Raw genomic sequence first — 16418 nt, 5'->3', positions numbered from 1 at the left:
AGTGAGTGAAGGGGCTGGGACATACAGAGGCACCAGGAATCCTCATCCCTGTCTCCAAAGAGCTCACACTGATTCTTCTCTTAGCACAGGCTTGCACAGGAGATGGAAATGGATCTTGTCTTGTGAGTGTCTCCACAGCTACTTCTTCCACAGCGTGTGCACAGCCAGTCCATGGGGCTGTATTTGCACTGGGAACCTCGTGTCCCATGGTGGGTTCTCCAGTTCACCCCAGATGCCAATCTTCTTCCTGTGGTTTTTTTTTTGATCAGGAAACAGCAAGTGCTTCTCCCGTGATTCTCCGAGTGGATCCGAAGGGCTTTTATGTGTACTGGACCCATCAGAACAAGGTGAGCTGTGACACTGCACCCCTTGGGCTCCAAACAGCCCGTCAGGTCTGTGTGAGATGAAAACACCCCAAGTGCTGAGTCCTGCACTCGGGAACAAACTGCCCCAGCCATTCCTCTCAGCAGGAACACCCCACAGGGGTGGGAGTTATTCCGTGGCAGGTTTGTTTTCCCAGTGCCAGGACAGAGCAGGAGGTGAGGCTGTGAGCATGGCCTTTCCCTGCCTGGCACGCTGGCATCTCACTGCTGCAAAGCTCCTTGGGTGTCCTTCAAAGGGCTTTGTGGAGAACAGTCATGTTGATATCCCTGTCACCCAAAGGGTTCTCCAGCCTGGACAGTGGTACATTGACTGACTCACTGGGGCTTTAGACATTGTCATTAAAAAGCCCAGAGCAGTGACCATGGTGCTGTGGTGCCCACGTGCAGTCTGGAGGGTGGGGAGTGCCCAGGGCGCCGTGTCCTCACCGCTGGAGCAGAGCAGGGGCCACAGCTGCTGCAGGGGAGGGAGAGGCAGCACGAGGGAAGAGTTCAGTTCCTCACTGAGGAGCAGCAGCGAGTGGTGGGGAGCTCTGGCTGAGGGAGGTGGAAGGCTGGGCTCACTTCTGCTTTCCAGAGCAGGGCTGTGGTTCAGCTCCACTTCCTCCCCCTGACCTACATGCCAAGGCAGATGCAGAGGCAGAGACGGTCCTGCACAGGCCCTGGCCAGGGACCTGAGGGGCTTGGGGGAGCTCTGTCTTTCCAGGAGGTTGTGCCCAGTGCCAGCTGGGCCAGGCACTGCCAGAGCAGTGTCACGGGGCTGGGGACTGGCACACCCCTCAAGATGTCTCTGTCACTCCCATCCCCCTTTCGAGGTCCGCTCCGGGCGGTAGAATTTCTGCTGTAAGGGTTCCAGCAGGGAGAAGTGGAGCACAAAGTGAGGCAAAGGGAGCTGGTGTTGCCATGGAAAAGGAGATATCTCACTGGGATACCTGGAAAAGGGGCTGGGGGAGCGGGGGAAAGCTGCCACGAGGGAACCCAGACTTGATGGGGGGGTGGGTCTCACATTCCTGGAAAATGCTTTTAATTAACTCCTAAAGTCAAGTGAACTGCTTTTGCACTAGGGATTCAGAAAGGAGTGGGATTAGGAGTAAAATTCCCGTCCTGCTGAACAATAAAATGGGGATACAGCCAGAAGACATGGTATCCACATTGTTCTGTGTTGGGATCTTGGAAAATAATATTATCTGCTGCAACAAGTATAATTTGTTCTCCAGACCCACAGTGAGAAGAAAAATTAGTAACAGAGGAAGGAAATTCAGGTTGGATATTAAAAGAACAAACAAGAACATGACAACAAGCCAGTAGTGGAGATGTGGAGGGGCTGCCTGGGGAAGGCTGTGGAGAGTCTTCCATGGGAATTGCTTCCCTCCCTACCTTGTTCCTGCTGGGACAGCTCTTCTGCCGGGAAAAGCACTGGCTCAGACTTGCCTTGCAGCTTCTGGGGGCTCTGGGATGGAGTGCTTTCCTTCCTCCTTTGCCCTTCCTCATCTTCCTTGTCCTTGTTCTCTTGTAGGAAATGGAAATTCTGGATATCACCAGCATCCGAGACACCCGAGTGGGGAGGTTTGCCAAAATCCCCAAGGTGAGTCCACAGCTTCTTTCTGTCTGATGTTCCTGTGGCAAAGACAGGGCTACCTGGGGCGTTGACAGAAGCTCAGGGAGCTTGTCCTGGATTTCTGTGGGAAGAAGGTGGAGGGGATCTTACCTCCTCGCTTCACAACTATGTAAATACAGAAAAGCCATCTTTACTCCTGTTCCTGAGCTCCCCAGGGTCCTCTGTGCACCCAAAAGAGGCACTTCCAGACTATGGTAGAGGAAGGAACATCAACAATTCCCTTTCCAAGTGCCCTGCTGCCCTAGGAAGTCCTGTTGGAGACTGTGATGCTCCTGCACTGAGTCACTGGAACTGCTCTTGTGCTAGGATGCACAGGCTGGGTCAGGGCACCCCCAAACCTGCAGTTACAGCGAGATTCCAGCCCTGTGTACTGGGATTTTTCCCTTTAAAGGGAAGAAAATGCACTTTCAGAAAAAACAGTTTCTTTCCTTTTTCTCCCCCCCCCCATAGTTTGACATGGTCTGCTTGCAGGGTGGCACATGAAGGGAAGCACGTGATCAGGGCTTTGCTCTTGGTCTCAGCTGTAATTTAAGCTTCCTGCAGCAACGTTGTCCTTGTTAGGACTTTTTTCCTGGGACTGTTTTTTGGGTTATTTTGAACTTTTCCATGTATGGAAAAGGCAAGCAGAAAACTGCAGTGAAGGTGGAAAGGAACCAAAGGAGTAGAGCTGGTGGCTCCTGTGCTGACACAGGTGACTGTCTAAGGCACAAGGAGAAGGTTTTGCAATATCTGCTGAGCCTTTTGCATAAGTCCTGCAGCTGTTTTCTCAATCTGCTCTGAAAATGTCTCTTCAGAGCTCCCCGAGACCAGTATTTCTCTAAACACCATGTCAGGTGGGTGCTGAAGGCACAGCAGAGTTAAGAACAACACCCCTGTCCCTAGAAGTCATAATTCCTTCTAAGAAATTGGATTTCTCCTTGAAAATTCACTTGAATGGAACATATTTGAGTTTTCAATGCACCTAAAACTTTGTCTGCAACTTGTTTTGTGGGAAGAGTGTTTGAAAAAAAAGCTCTCTGGATGTTGTTTTTTCATTTGGGAGGATAAAATATTTGGGGTTGGTAGAGTTGGTGCCACACTCTGGACAGGATCCCTAAGGAAAAGGCCAACTTAAAGGAGAGGTATGAGATAGTATTTTCTGGGATAGTAAACTTTGAGGAATAACCTGTTTACAAAATGAATTGGGCTTTGATGTAGGTGATAAATTGCTGGTGGAAGTCTCGAGGCCACGGGTGGATGTCCTGGTGGCAACAGGCAGGAGAAAAATGTCCTAGATTTTAGCAATTAGTTAGGGAAGACTAATTGGAGGCTGCCAGGAGAAGACAGAGTTTGCCAATGGTACTGAGTTATTTGGGGTAATAAAGTGACGCTTATTTGTAGGAAGACCTTGAATTGCTGATTGACTGGATGATCTGGTGAGTGATAAAATTCATACAGATAAAAATCAGGCAGTGCAGACAGAAAAAATCCCTCATCCTTCTGCAATAACCGGCCCTGAGGTGACTGTTGGTACTCAGACACTCCGTGGGTGTGTGGTACAATATCAACACCGTTCAGCAGAATTGCCCCAAAAAAGTAAATTGTATGTTAGGAATGATAAGGAAATTATTAGGAAATCCTGCTGCTGTGTGCACCCCCAATGCACCCATACTTCTGGGCTGTTCTAGTGTCCTAGAACGAGGGAAGAGCTGGAAAAGGTAGGGAAGAGCAGCAGGACTAATAAAGGAACCAAGTGGCTGCTGTGGGAAGAGCATGTGAGTAGGAGGGGCTGTGATCTGGCAGAAGGGAAAAGATGAGGGGGATGTGGAGGAGGATTGTGAGTGCTGGAAAACCAGGAGTTGAATGGAGGAGGTGAGCACGAAGCACTCACTCGGGGTTTGAAGCAGCTCCTCAGGGTTTCTTCCAGTGTGAGAGTCCACATCAAGGGGAGTTTTCCAGAGGCAGGTGTGGCACAAGCAGGAGGTGCTGCTGTCCTGCCTGGTGCCACCGTGCCATGGGATGCTTCCTGCCCCAGCCCTGGAAACCTCTGTGAGTGCAGAAAGTCAGGATGAGAAGGAAATGCCCTTGGGGGTTGCTGAATGTGAGCTGGTGCCTCTGGCTTGGGAAGCTGCTGCACCCCGGCTCGCTGGGAGCTGCAGGGAGGTGTCAGGGAGGTGTCGGTGCGTTCGCCCTGTCCCTGTGCTTTTCCCCAGGCCCTGGATCTGTGTCTGACGGGGGAGCTGTCGTGTTGCAGCCATTGTAACAGGCCAAGGATGGTATTTTACAGTCTGGGAATTGGCTACAGCTCATTTTTTGATGAACAAGGAAGCAAAAGTCAAGCACCAAGGGATTTATTAAGTATTCGATTTATTAAGTATTCTCAGCAGGCAGAAGTGATGCACTTGATGACAACCTGTGCTGTGAAAATCCTGAGTGCTTTTTGAATTCTGCATTTCACAGGGACCCTTTGTTTGAAATAAGTCCCCTTTGTATTTCAGGGAGTTTTCTGGCATTTCTGTGACAACATGTGGTCAAATGCACTAAGCTGGCTTCTTATCCACCTTTCCCATAGGGGATGCTGGGAGGTCTTGTGTGGGCACTGAAAGAGATGTTGAACCAAAGTGGTGGGAGATGTGTGCCATCCAGGCCTGGAAAATTCTTATTTACACGTGGCTGTGCTGTCCATGATGCTTCTGGCTCAGAGCCCTCAGGGGTGTGTTCAGCTGCCTTTCCCCAGAACAGAATTTCACAAAGGAATGCAGAAAGCAGGGAAAATGTCTTCACAGGAACCACCACACCCTCCACATGGGGCAGCTGTGTCTGAGGCATCCTTACAAAGGGTATAAACATGGTGTGACAAAGCAAAGTCTGGTTTGGGGTGAAAGAATGTACACAGTGCTGTGTTCCCTGCTACGGAATGGAGGCTTGGAATGGTTGTGGGGTAGAACTGCTGACTTAACACAAACAGTTGTTTCACTGGCTAAAAGTGGAAGAGAAAGGGCTGATGGATTGTATTTAGGACAAGGAGAACAGGATCACAGCTGTAGGAAGAGCTTTGGGTAGCACCAGTAGCAAATGGAGCATCCTTTCCCCTTCCCTGTAAGTGATTCCATAGTAAATCCACAGCTGCTCTGAGGAAAAGCTTGTGGCCTGGTTTTCCTACTGGATTGTGACTGAGGGAATTCCAGAGGAAGGAAAGTGCCCCTGCTTTCCTCGGCAAGAGGCCGTGCAGGTTTGGGCTGTGGCTTGAGGGTGGAACATGCCCTGAGCTCTCCAGCCCCATGGCAGTGACGTGAGTCTCCCTGGGAGTGAGATTCCCTGTGGATGTGGGGAGTTCCCTGCTTTCAGTAGCACTTTCCCACCACTGCTGAGCAGGAGGTTTGGGGTTTTCCTTTGTGACCTCCACACACAGCGAGAGGAACGACACCAAAGCGCCCCCGCGGAAAACCACTTGAGAAGGGCCCCGCTCCCTCCCGGCACGGGTCACGGACAGGCCCCATCCCAGGGCAGCGGGGTCTGAGGAGCAGGACATGCCCAGTGCGGCATGGAAAGGGAGTCACTGCGGGCTGGCAGAAGGAGGAGCCCCCTCCCAGTGGGAATGCTGCTCTCCTGCCCTCCCAGCCTGCCAGGGTTCCCCTCCTCCCCTCTGTGGCAGCTCCTCCCAGAGCTGCTCCGTGGTTTTCCTTCACAGAAAGTTTCTCTTGAGAGACAGGGCAGAACGAACCTTGGCGTGTGTTCAAGAGCACTGGAGATAAGACTGAGCAGGGCCTTTGAAGAGCCAGGAGACAAGATAAAAGCTCTGGAGTGCAGTTCAGCACCGACACAGTCTGTTATTTACACTCAGGTCTGTGTTTGCCTTTCGGTAACGAGGGACAACAAGGGCTCCCCCATTTTGGGGGGTTTTGGAGGCACCAAGACCCCAGAACGCTGACAGAGAATGTAATAATAATTCAGGCCAAAATCCAGGATGTTTTAGGCCAGACTGCTGTGCTGTTGGCTGCTCCTTGGGGTTTGTTTAGATGTTTCAGGAGGCGTTGGCTTTGAGACAGGCATACTTCTCATAGGAACAGAAGTTGTACTTTCTGACTGTCATGAGGATAAACCACCTCTGTTCTCCATCCACATTCTGGTGTCGTTGAACCCAGAGATGCAGCCTGAACTGAACATGTGCAGGGAGAAAATGATACTGAGGGATGTCACACATTGTGTTTTGAGATGATAAAGTAGGAGCAAGTGGGAACGTTTAGGAACCACCAGGAGCAGCCACAGTGCCCTCGGAGCTGAGCCGTGGGCTGTGAGCCATGGGCTGTAAACACTGTGGGTGGTCAGTGGTTCTGCTGCAGCACAAGGGATGGGGCAGCTCTGGGACTGGGATTCAGCAACGTGTGTGAGCCCAGGATGGAGCTAAACCAAGTCTCATTCCAGCCCTCCAAGTAAAGAACGATCCCACGGGGCCATATGGAGACACTGATCCGTGTGTGTGCAAGGTACAAGCCTGTGGCTGGCAAAGGATTTATAGATGGGGGAGCAGGAGCTGAGCAGGAAAGGAGAGCAATAGCCTTGCTGGGCCCTCCTCCTGCCTCCTCCATCGTTGCACAGTGGGAGCTCCAGCACACAGGGCCGGGAGTGCTCGAGGACACACAGGCTCCTCCGTCCCTGGCAGTGTGTCCCTGTTTGATTCCAGAACCCCACGGGTTATTTTGTGCCTGTGAATCCGTGTGCTGCTGCATTTTCCAGTTCCTTTAGATAAGACACTGAGAGCTGGGAGTGCTTCCCTGCGGGTTTTGGGCTGCCTGTGTCCCTGAGCTGGTTGGCACAGGGACAGGCTGGTCCTCCCCGCTCCCAGCCATCGCCTCCAACTCGGGGGACAGGAGTGGTACCTCCAGAGTCAAAGGTGTTGGAAATTCCTCAGGTGCTTCCTTTTCCCCTTCTGGCAACCAAACAAGACCTTTCTTCTCCTTAAGAGAAGACTTGCTGTCCTGTCCTCAGTGCCACAGGACGCAGATCTTTCAGGGCGCAGTGACCCGTGTGGCTGTGGCAGCTCCCACTGGCACTCAGCTCTGTCCCCTTCCAAGCAGAGAAAGGACCATCCCTCTCTGTCTTGCATCTGGCTCTGGCTCTTTGTTTGTATTTGCATGAGAATTTGCTTTTCTCTGGACTGTGGCTCTGCTCTGTACTGCTGAGGATTTTAGGGAAATCAGGAGGGTGGGATGTGAAATAGGAGCTAGCTGTGTTTCAGCTCTGCCGGTGGGTTGTTTTCTGCTTGTTTGGGGTTTTTTAAGTGGATTTGCTGAGCATGTTTCCCTTCTGATTTGCATGGCTAATATTCTTGTCCTGCTTTTCATGCAGCAATTCCTATTTTTCCTTTATGGCCTCCTGCAAGGTGACTCTGAGTAATTCTGGAGTGAAGCTGCAGTTCAAGGTGCTGAAGGAGTGCAGGTTGTGGAGGTTCAGAGCTCCTCGACACAGCCTCTGGTCCTCTCTCCCCATCTCCGTTGGGTGCTGGATCCATCCCTGCCTGGATGAAGGCAAAAGCTCTGGTGCAGCACTTGCCCTGCTGGGGCCATGGCTGGGGAGGAAGGTCTGGAGAGCCAGGTGACAAGTGTCTGCAGAAGAGCAGTGTGTGGAGAAGGAAGGGCTGGGAGGAGCCCTGGGTAACAAATACAGGAAATGAGTTCAGCACAACCACAAGTTCTCCATTGTCTGGGCCCCATCTCCTGTGCGGCCCTGGAGTGAACAAACACCGCTGGCTTTGCAGGATGAAAGTTAATTTGGAGTTAAAACCCCAACCCTCCGCTGCTGGTACTGAAAAGTGGAGCTCCGTGGAGGAGTTGCCACGAGCAGGAGAGGGGGGTGTGTGGGTGGTGCTCAGCTCTGCCAAGGAAAAGGGCTCACGAGGCGAGAACGAGCCACTGGAGAAATTCCCTAGCGGAAAATAGGCACATTTTCTGCTGAGTGCTCCCCCTTCCCTCCCTCCAAATGCTCTGGGATTAAGCAGGTTTCAGAGTTACTCTCTTGGAGAGATGCTTTTCAAAAGGGAGAGACAGTGGTCAGGTGATCCTGATTTACAATCCAGCCCATCCCATTTTTCCTAAAGATACCTGTTTGCTATAGATGTGTCAGAATTGCAAATGCTCCAGAAATTTGGAAAATTGCAGTGGTAAAAATCAGCAGTTCCTTATAAAATGTCTGTGCAGCTCTGTGTGTGTCATGGTGCAAACACATGGTGCCTGAGCTCAGATTCCAGCTCCAATTTAACATCCCAGTCTGACCTGCTCTGACAGTCCCAGATTGTGGATTTTGCCCTGTTTCTGAAGGAGCAGGTGCTCTGACAGTGCCCTGTTTGCTTGGACAGGGATTTAAACTGCATTTCAGATAATGAATTGCTGTGCTTTATTGGAGGAGTGGGAATTTTGTCTTTCCATTCTAAACAGCACCACCAGTAGAACTCTGGGATACCTTGGCTTAGCAACACCTCACGTAGGAATGCAGAAAATGCTGAATAATTTAAAGGATTCTATAAATACTTTGATATGGTGCTGAAATCCAAGTACCACTAATCGGATGAGCCTTATACTTAACAAAAATCCCTGGTGAGCCATTGCTGTAGGATACTGGAATTGCTATGGAAAAAAACCACTGTTAACAACTGACAACAGCAGAAAATGGGGCTTGGAGGGAGAGAGCCCAGCCCTGCAGTGACTGGGGTCCCAAAAATTATCTTTCTTGTGGAGGGAGGTTCCAGGTAAAGGTGTCATGCTAATCAAAAAGACTCTCCTAGTGTGTGTTTTGACAAAATCACCCTGTTACACACCTCTGGTGTGAGGAGGCCAAACTCTCCTCTGCTTGTCTGCACGTCTATCCCAGAGTTCCAGAAGGAATTTCTTTAAGGGCAGTCTCCAACTGTGCCTTTTTCAGACCAAAACAGCGTTTGTGGTGTTTGTCACGGGGGCTTGTCCCAGGTAATGCAGGTAATCCAGAATAAAGACAAAAAATAAGGAAAACCAAGGAAAGGAAGATTGCCTTAAACAATTTTGCAACCCTTGAGGAGCTTGCCATGGATTTGGGTCAATGTTTGGATTGGGGCCTGTTTTTTTGGATGCAGCTTTTCCCTCCTTCTCCCATCATCCCCCTCTGCTGTGTTTCTTTGGCAGTGCCAGAAGCTCCGAGAGGTTTTTAACCTGGATTACCCTCACAGCACCTTCCTGCTGAAGACCCTGACCATTGTGTCCGGCCCTGACATGGTCGACCTCACTTTCCATAACTTTGTGTCCTACAAGGAGAACGTTGGCAAGGTATTGGATCCTGAGGGCATGGAAGCACTGGGAACTACTAAGGGTTGGGGCATTCAGTGGGGAGCAGGAAAGGAGAGGACCCTGAGCCCTGTTCAGGTTATAAACAAGCAGGTTTGTGCTCCAGTCAGGTGTGGGTCCTCTGTAGTTCTAGAAACTTCTGCCCTGCATGGAGAAGGACCGCTAGAAGGTATTTAGTGAGTCATTGTTGTTCTTTGTGTGTTTTGTAAGGATGAACAGAAGCTGAGAAGTGGCAAAGTTTCAGCTGCTGCTGTCTGTAGGCAGGAGGAAGGTGATAGAGCCAAGCCCGGGGCACAGATGTTGGGATTTGGAGCCCAGCAGTATTGGACAGGACAAGGGGCAATGGTTTTAAACTGGAACAAGTAGATTTAAAGTGGATGTGGAAGGAAATTCTTCCCTGTGAGGGGGGTGAGGCCCTGGCACAGGTTGCTCAGAGAAGCTGTGGCTGCCCCATCCCTGGAAGTGTCCAAGGCCAGGTTGGAGCAACCTGGGCTAGTGGAAGGTGTCCCTGTCCGTGGCCGGGGGTGGCACTGGATGAGCTGTAAGGTCCCTTCCAACCCAGACCATTTGGGAATTCTGTCCCCTTTCCATGTGTGCTGTGTGTGTCCCAGAGCAGTCCCATAGTGCCTGTGGCCTGTGTGTGTGTTCCAGAGCTGGGCTGACGACATCCTGGCCATCGTCCGCAACCCCCTCACCTACAACGCCTCCCGCTACACCTTCCTGGAGAAAATGTGAGTGATCTGTTCTCTGAAACACCTGGGTCCTTTCCGTCTGTACTGGGAAAAAAGGCTTCTTAGCATCCAGGTCCCTTGGCAGCCTCCAGACCGAGGCCTGGCTCAGGCCAGGGTTAAGCTGAGGTTCTGCAGGGCCCTGGTTTTCAGTTCACTGGTAGATCTTTTTTCCCAATAACATATTTTTTCTCTCTCCTTACTTAATAGGATCTCCAAGATTGTACACGTGCATTTTCATAATCTTGTTTGGTTCTTTTTCCACAGCCTGGTGAAGCTGAAGATGCAGCTGAATGCAGAGGGGAAGATTCCTGTCAGGAAGTGAGTGTGGATGTTTGTTTTATTGTGTGTTCAGTCAGACTAGAGGCAGAGCAGGTGGTAAGAGGATGGTTCCCAGTGGCTTCAACCGCCCGTTTTTCCTGCATCTAAGAGGCAGAGATCATTCCCTCTCGATTGAGGCCATGGAAGGGCTCCTGCTGCACCTTGGTTCCTCCCCAGGACCTGGCACATAATTTGGGTCAGGGACATAATTTGGGAAAGGGGACTTTGGCCTTCATTTACAGCAAGAAACGGCCTTAAACAGCCATAGATCTCACTTCCCGGCTGTTGCCAACAAATAATCAACAAAACCAAACAGCTCTGGTAAAATTCTGATCACAGATTGTTTTGCAAATCTGAGTTGATACCTGGATGAGGTGTAGGATCAGTTTGCCTTTCCTGTAAGGAGTTCTGGATTTGGAGAGCTCTTTGCTGGGCTCCCCAGCTCGCCTGAAGTGGGGCTCACTCGCTTTCATTTGTCTCCTTTTCTCCCGTGTGACCACTCCAGCTCTTCTCCACCGGTCCTTCTCCACTTCTGCCATCCCTCAGCCTGCAGGATATACATAAATTACCTTTTGTTTAAGAATAAGGAGCTGCAGACAGAGCATTTGGGAGGTTTTGAACGGCTCTGCTTTAGGGCTGAGCTGTGTCACAGCATCACAAAGGCGGGCACTGATCACCCCTAATAAACACCCTCCCCGGGGGGTGCTGTGTGGCAGAAGGTGCTGGATTAGGGCTGTGCTGGCTGATTGGGCCCCTGGACGGCTGAGCTTTATTCAACACGAAACATTTGCTGTTATTTGTTTTCTAAACCACCTACCAGCAGAATTTCATTCTGTCGGAAACCAGCGTATTCATCAAAGGGCTGTTAAAAATGTATAGGTCTATAATGAATAACACACTAGGGAAGAGTGCTTTGAATTGATCTTTAAAATGCAAGCCAGGGTAGTGTTGCTGCAGGGGGAACCGGCTTATTCCTCTGAAACAACGAGAAAGAATATCTGGTACAGGCTGTACCTCTCCTCAGTGCCCATTTCCTGCAGAATGGTAACAATTCAAGCCATTAAATAGTCCAGACTAAGAGCCAGACTTATAAAAATACTCAGTATCTCCAGGTGCAGATAAATGTAAGGCTTTCAAAACTCCATGTCTGAATTATTCTGAAAATTCCACGAGCATCTGCCTTTCTCTTTAGACATGTAAATCCCTTTGGAATCATGCCAGGGCTACTTCAGTTTTGCCTTGCAAAGGGCACTGGGTTTGCATGAGCTGCTGCAGCCCCCCCAGCACTCCCACCTGGCAGCACAGGGCACTCCCACCTGGCAGCACAGGGCACTCCCTGGTCCCTGTTTGCCTGTGAGCACCGGGGATGCCGGGAGCTTGAGAGAGCTGAGCCTCAATTTGTCCACGGAGGAGAGCACAGTGCTGCTGCCTGGGATGGTCTGGAATGAGGGAGGGTTCAGTTCTTGTTCCTGCTCCACACTGCAGCTGCTTTAAGCTGAAGGTTTGACCCAGGGAATTGTGCCCTGCAGACCAGTCCCAGCTTTCCCCACTGGAAAGGAGCTTTGGTTCCTGCAGTAGTCGTGTAGTATCCTGGTCTCTGCCTGTGCAATGAGTTTGTTCCTTGAATTCACGGAAAGCCTCTGGTTCCAGAAAATGTTGCCTTCTTTCAAAGCAGCAAACGTGCAGAACGTTTGTTTGGAGTTTTTGAACGTTGCCTTGACTACAGAGCAATTCCCTGCCAGTGCCAGCTCCCACGGGGGATAGTGTCTGGTGGGCGGAAGTGTCCTGGGAATTGGTGACATGAGGTCTGCTGCCACAGGGAGCACCTCCAAGAGGGTGGGACAGGGATTTTAAGAGTCACAGGGCTCTTACAGAGTCCATAGCAGAAATACAGAACTTCTGCATTAGATCAGCAGTCGGAAAACCCTCTGTAGGTTTATCAGACTGGGTACCTCCCTTACTCCCTTGGAGAAGCACTGTCTGTCTGCCCTGGTCCATCAGCCTCCCTCACTGTGCATTTGGAGTGTCCTACACTGCCTGCAACCCCAGCCTTCCTCTTTACTGCTCCATTGTGATCCTTGTCCTCCCCATCAGTATTTTTCAGATGTTCCCTGCAGACAGGAAGAGGGTGGAAGCAGCACTAAGTGCTTGTCACCTCCCAAAGGGCAAGGTAAGGGTTTCTCTGGGTACCCAGAGGTCTTGCTGGTTTGAGAGGGATCCTTTTGCCTACCCTGACTGTGGTGCCCTTGGGTGTGAAAAACCACCAGCCCAGATGCTCTCAGATGCTGTGAAACTTTTTCCTCACCACTTCCAGGCCTTAACTGCAGCCTGCTGGGGTCAGTTCTGGCTGTATTCCAGGAACACTTGCACTGGGTGGCACAGGGAGCAGCAGCACCTGGGCAGATGTTCCAGTCACTTGTGTTGGCCCAAGGAAGTGTTAAGGAGAGGTTTGTGGTCCTGACACATCCTCTCTGTGTTCTCAGAATGATGCCATCAACCCAGAGGACTTCCCGGAGCCCGTGTACAAGACTTTCCTGATGAATCTGTGTCCCCGGCCCGAGATCGATGAGATATTCACCTCACAGTGAGTTTCCCTCAAACCACAGCCCAGAACTGGAGCTCCTGTGGCAACAGATAGACAGAAAGGGGGGGATTTAATCCCACGTGGTTTGTCTGGTCTGAAGCCTCAGAAGGGCAGGAACGGGGTCACTCAACACCTTCACTCCCAGCCTGGACAGAAAGGATGAGACCTCCCTGTGCTGTGGAGACCCTGAACTGTCCCCAGCAGGAGGGCTGAGCCCAGGTCAGCACTAGGTCATGCCCATGTGACACTGCTTGTGGCCAGCCCCAAACAGAGGCAGTGAGAACCACAGTTCTCACAAGTACCCAGGGGCCTTTTGCTTTTCAAGTACCTAAATCTGTGACTTCTTACATGGACTTGATTTTACAGGGCAGGCAGTGAATGCTCTGAAATTCAGGTCTTTTTAGAGTTCGGGTTAGAGCCTCAAAATGTGCTTTGTCTTCCCCTCAGTACAAGGTGTTCCCAGTATGGAATTATGAGGAAGAAGAAAGGGCACAGTGGGAAGCATCATTTACAGAAAGAAATGTGGACAAAGCAGAAATGTGTGGGCCCAGGGAGGGGGACCCCACTGCTAACCTGGGGAATGGCCAATCTCTCTCCTGTGAAGAGGTTTCCTGGGTAATTCCCATGCCTTACCTCTGGGATTCTCTCCCCACAGCCATCTAAAAGCAAAGCCCTACATGACCAAAGAGCACCTGGCCAAGTTTATCAACAAGAAGCAGCGAGATTCCCGCCTCAACGACAGCCTGTTCCCTCCAGCCAGACCCGAGCAGGTGCAGAGCCTCATCGAGAAGTACGAGCCCAGCGGGATCAACATCCAGAGAGGTGAGTCTGCCTCAGCCCAGAGGTCCTGCTCTGGAGCTGGGATGGAAGAGCAGAGCATCTTGTACCTTCTGCCATCCTGCTTCCCAGGGGAGCAGGCAGCCTGGCTCCCACATCTCCCTGTGCTGAGGTCCATCAGCAGGGAGGTGCCAGATCTGTTCTGTGTGGGCACTGCTGCCAGCTCTGTTTTCCATGCAGGGCAGCTCTCTCCAGAGGGGATGGTCTGGTTCCTCTGTGGCCCCGAGAACAACGTGGTCGCTCTGGACAAGCTGCTGCTGTACCAGGACATGACCCAGCCCCTCTCACACTACTTCATCAATTCCTCACACAACACCTATCTCACAGGTACGGGCCATTCCTGAGGGAGGCACCATCCCAGGGAGGGATGGATGGATGGCACGGGCAGTGGGGTTTGGGGGGCTGAGGTCTGGGGTGGGCTCTGAACACTGTGTGAGGAGAAGTGTCACCCTCTGCCTGCAGACCTCTTGCTAGGGGCTGGCAGAGGTTCCTGCTGCTCCTGTCCATGTGAGGAGTTAAGGCTGAGCCTGTCTCCCACAGCTGGGCAGTTCTCCGGGATCTCCTCTCCCGAGATGTACCGGCAGGCGCTCCTGGCCGGCTGCCGCTGCGTGGAGCTGGACTGCTGGAAGGGCCGGCCCCCGGACGAGGAGCCCATCATCACCCACGGCTTCACCATGACCACAGAGATCCTCTTTAAGGTGGGGAGGGCCTTTCTCCAGGGATGCTTTCCCCTGCCCAGCTTCAGACAGGGGAGCTGCCAAAGGGATGGGCAGAGGGAGGAAAAGGCTGATGGAGGTGGCGAGGGAGTAATGTGTGGGGAGGAGGAAAGGCGAACAGATGGGCACTAGGTTGCAGTTTGTGTGTGTTTTTGGAGCAGGAGCAGAGAGGTGGATGGCTGGAGGAAGATGGATGACTAACCAAGGGAAATGCGGGAAGTCAGGCAGCAGCCAAGGAGGGATGGCTGAGCAGATGTGTCTGTGATGGACAGCACAGGCTGGTGGATTTGTGGATAGGTGAACAAACAGGATGGCTGTTAGAAAACACACAGTTCAAATGAGTGTATATTCTGGCATGCAGCAGGTTTCTGTGGCTGAAAGCCTCACGTGGTGCCTTTTGGAGGAACAGGGTTCAGTTCCTTCCTAATGACCTGAGTGTTGCACTGTGTTCTGTGGGCAGCCAGCTTCCCTGAGGATTCAGCTCCCAGGCTTTGGAAGCACAGCACAAAGTCTGCTTCTCCCTTGGCAATACTGGGCATTTTTCCACAGCTGACAGGTTACAGATCAATGCAGCACACTGATTTTTTCTGCACTTCTTTGCACAGCTGCTGCCAACAGGCAGAGGCACTGGAGATTCTTCTTACAGCTCTTTGTTTTTCTCCTGTGTCTTCCCCCCAGTTCCCACACTTCATTGTTACTAAAATATTTACGTCGGGGGAAAAAAAGCAACTAAACAAACCAGTCCTTAAGGTCAGAGGTATTGTCGTGTTTGGTGTCAGTAATTTCCCAAGCCCTGCAGTGTCACTGCTGCTTTTTGCACAGCAGTTCAGTGCACAGAGAACAGAAATAGTGGCAGCTGTAGCTGCTGTAATTGCAGAGTTCTGCTGCAGCCTGGGACTGTTCCTCAAGGAAATTATAACCTTTTAACACAGCATGTGCTGGGATTTGGTTTTACATAGTACATAATGATACACAACAGACCTTTCCCTCCACACCTCTCCCCCTGTTCTGCTATTCCTGGGGCCTTTTAGTAGCTCTGTAACTTCTCCTCAGAGCGTTGAGATTCTTGTGGCAGACCAGAGTGGTCCATGGAGGAGCAGCTGTGGCAGCCTCCCTCCATTCTGAGGTCATGGCTGAACAAGGATTTGGGATGAGCAGGGACTGTAATTGCAAAGGAGCAAATGGTACTTCCTTGCCAATTAGCGGCACCAGAAGGGAAAACAGTGCATAGTTTGTGGCAGCTTAACGGGGACTTGGGAAAAATATGGTTATTTTTTCTTACATCATTAATGCTGAGAAGGTTTCCATGGTATTTGCATTTGAAATGTCAGCACAGCTGGTGACTGAGCACTCCAGCTTTCTGCTGCAAGGCAGAAGGGTTTTGGAAGCAGCTGAAACTATAGAAAATTGGGCAGGTTCAGAGGCAGGTATGGATAGGGTGTGACATGGTTTAACCTGGTGCTGCACACACCTTTCTGTACCAGTTGAAGGTGCACAGGGCAGTGGTTTGGGGCAGGGGTTTGTCTCTGGCCAGACACTCTCACATTCAGTGCTGGATACACTGAGCTGTGTAGCAAAACCAAAGCCTCATCTTCCTACATCTTCAGCTGCATTTTTATGCAAGCTGTTGAGTTTAGCTGCAGGTTTTATGCCCTGGAGCTGGAAATCTGTGCAGGTGTGAAAAAGGTGACACCTCTCACCTTCCTACTGGGAGAAGTTCAGTGACTTTGAAGGGACGATCCTAACAATGACAATTCTGGAGTGTGTTCAGTGGGAGGGCAGCTGTGTCTCTGTTATTAATGAGTGCTGAGCTCTGACCTTGGCCTTTCCCTCAGGATGCCATCGAGGCCATTGCAGAGAGTGCTTTTAAAACATCTCTGTACCCCGTGATCCTGTCCTTCGAGAACCACGTGGACTCGTGAGTATCCAGTGCTTGGGAGAA

The 16418-nt window shown here is 51.2% G+C and overlaps 1 protein-coding gene across 2 annotated transcripts in view; it reads left to right on the top strand.

Moving 5' to 3' along the window:
* The window catches only part of PLCB2 (phospholipase C beta 2), a 50875-nt gene that overhangs the window by 12374 nt on the left and 22083 nt on the right, over positions 1-16418 (top strand). For both annotated transcript variants that reach the window (XM_027749322.2, XM_027749321.2), the window contains 11 exons: positions 270-347; positions 1897-1965; positions 9132-9272; positions 9942-10021; positions 10286-10339; positions 12434-12509; positions 12823-12923; positions 13579-13745; positions 13941-14087; positions 14301-14458; positions 16312-16394. In XM_027749322.2, coding sequence (XP_027605123.2) covers positions 1900-1965; positions 9132-9272; positions 9942-10021; positions 10286-10339; positions 12434-12509; positions 12823-12923; positions 13579-13745; positions 13941-14087; positions 14301-14458; positions 16312-16394 — 1073 coding nt within the window. In that variant the 5' untranslated portion in view covers positions 270-347; positions 1897-1899. The remainder of the gene's footprint in view (positions 1-269; positions 348-1896; positions 1966-9131; positions 9273-9941; positions 10022-10285; positions 10340-12433; positions 12510-12822; positions 12924-13578; positions 13746-13940; positions 14088-14300; positions 14459-16311; positions 16395-16418) is intronic.

The sequence above is a fragment of the Pipra filicauda genome, unplaced genomic scaffold, assembly GCF_003945595.2.
Source record: "Pipra filicauda isolate LSUMZ 115617 unplaced genomic scaffold, ASM394559v2 scaffold463_size517996_pilon, whole genome shotgun sequence".
Lineage (NCBI taxonomy): Eukaryota > Metazoa > Chordata > Aves > Passeriformes > Pipridae > Pipra > Pipra filicauda.
The sequence above is the reverse complement of the archived record's forward strand: the minus strand, read 5'-3'. Positions and strand labels throughout refer to the sequence as shown.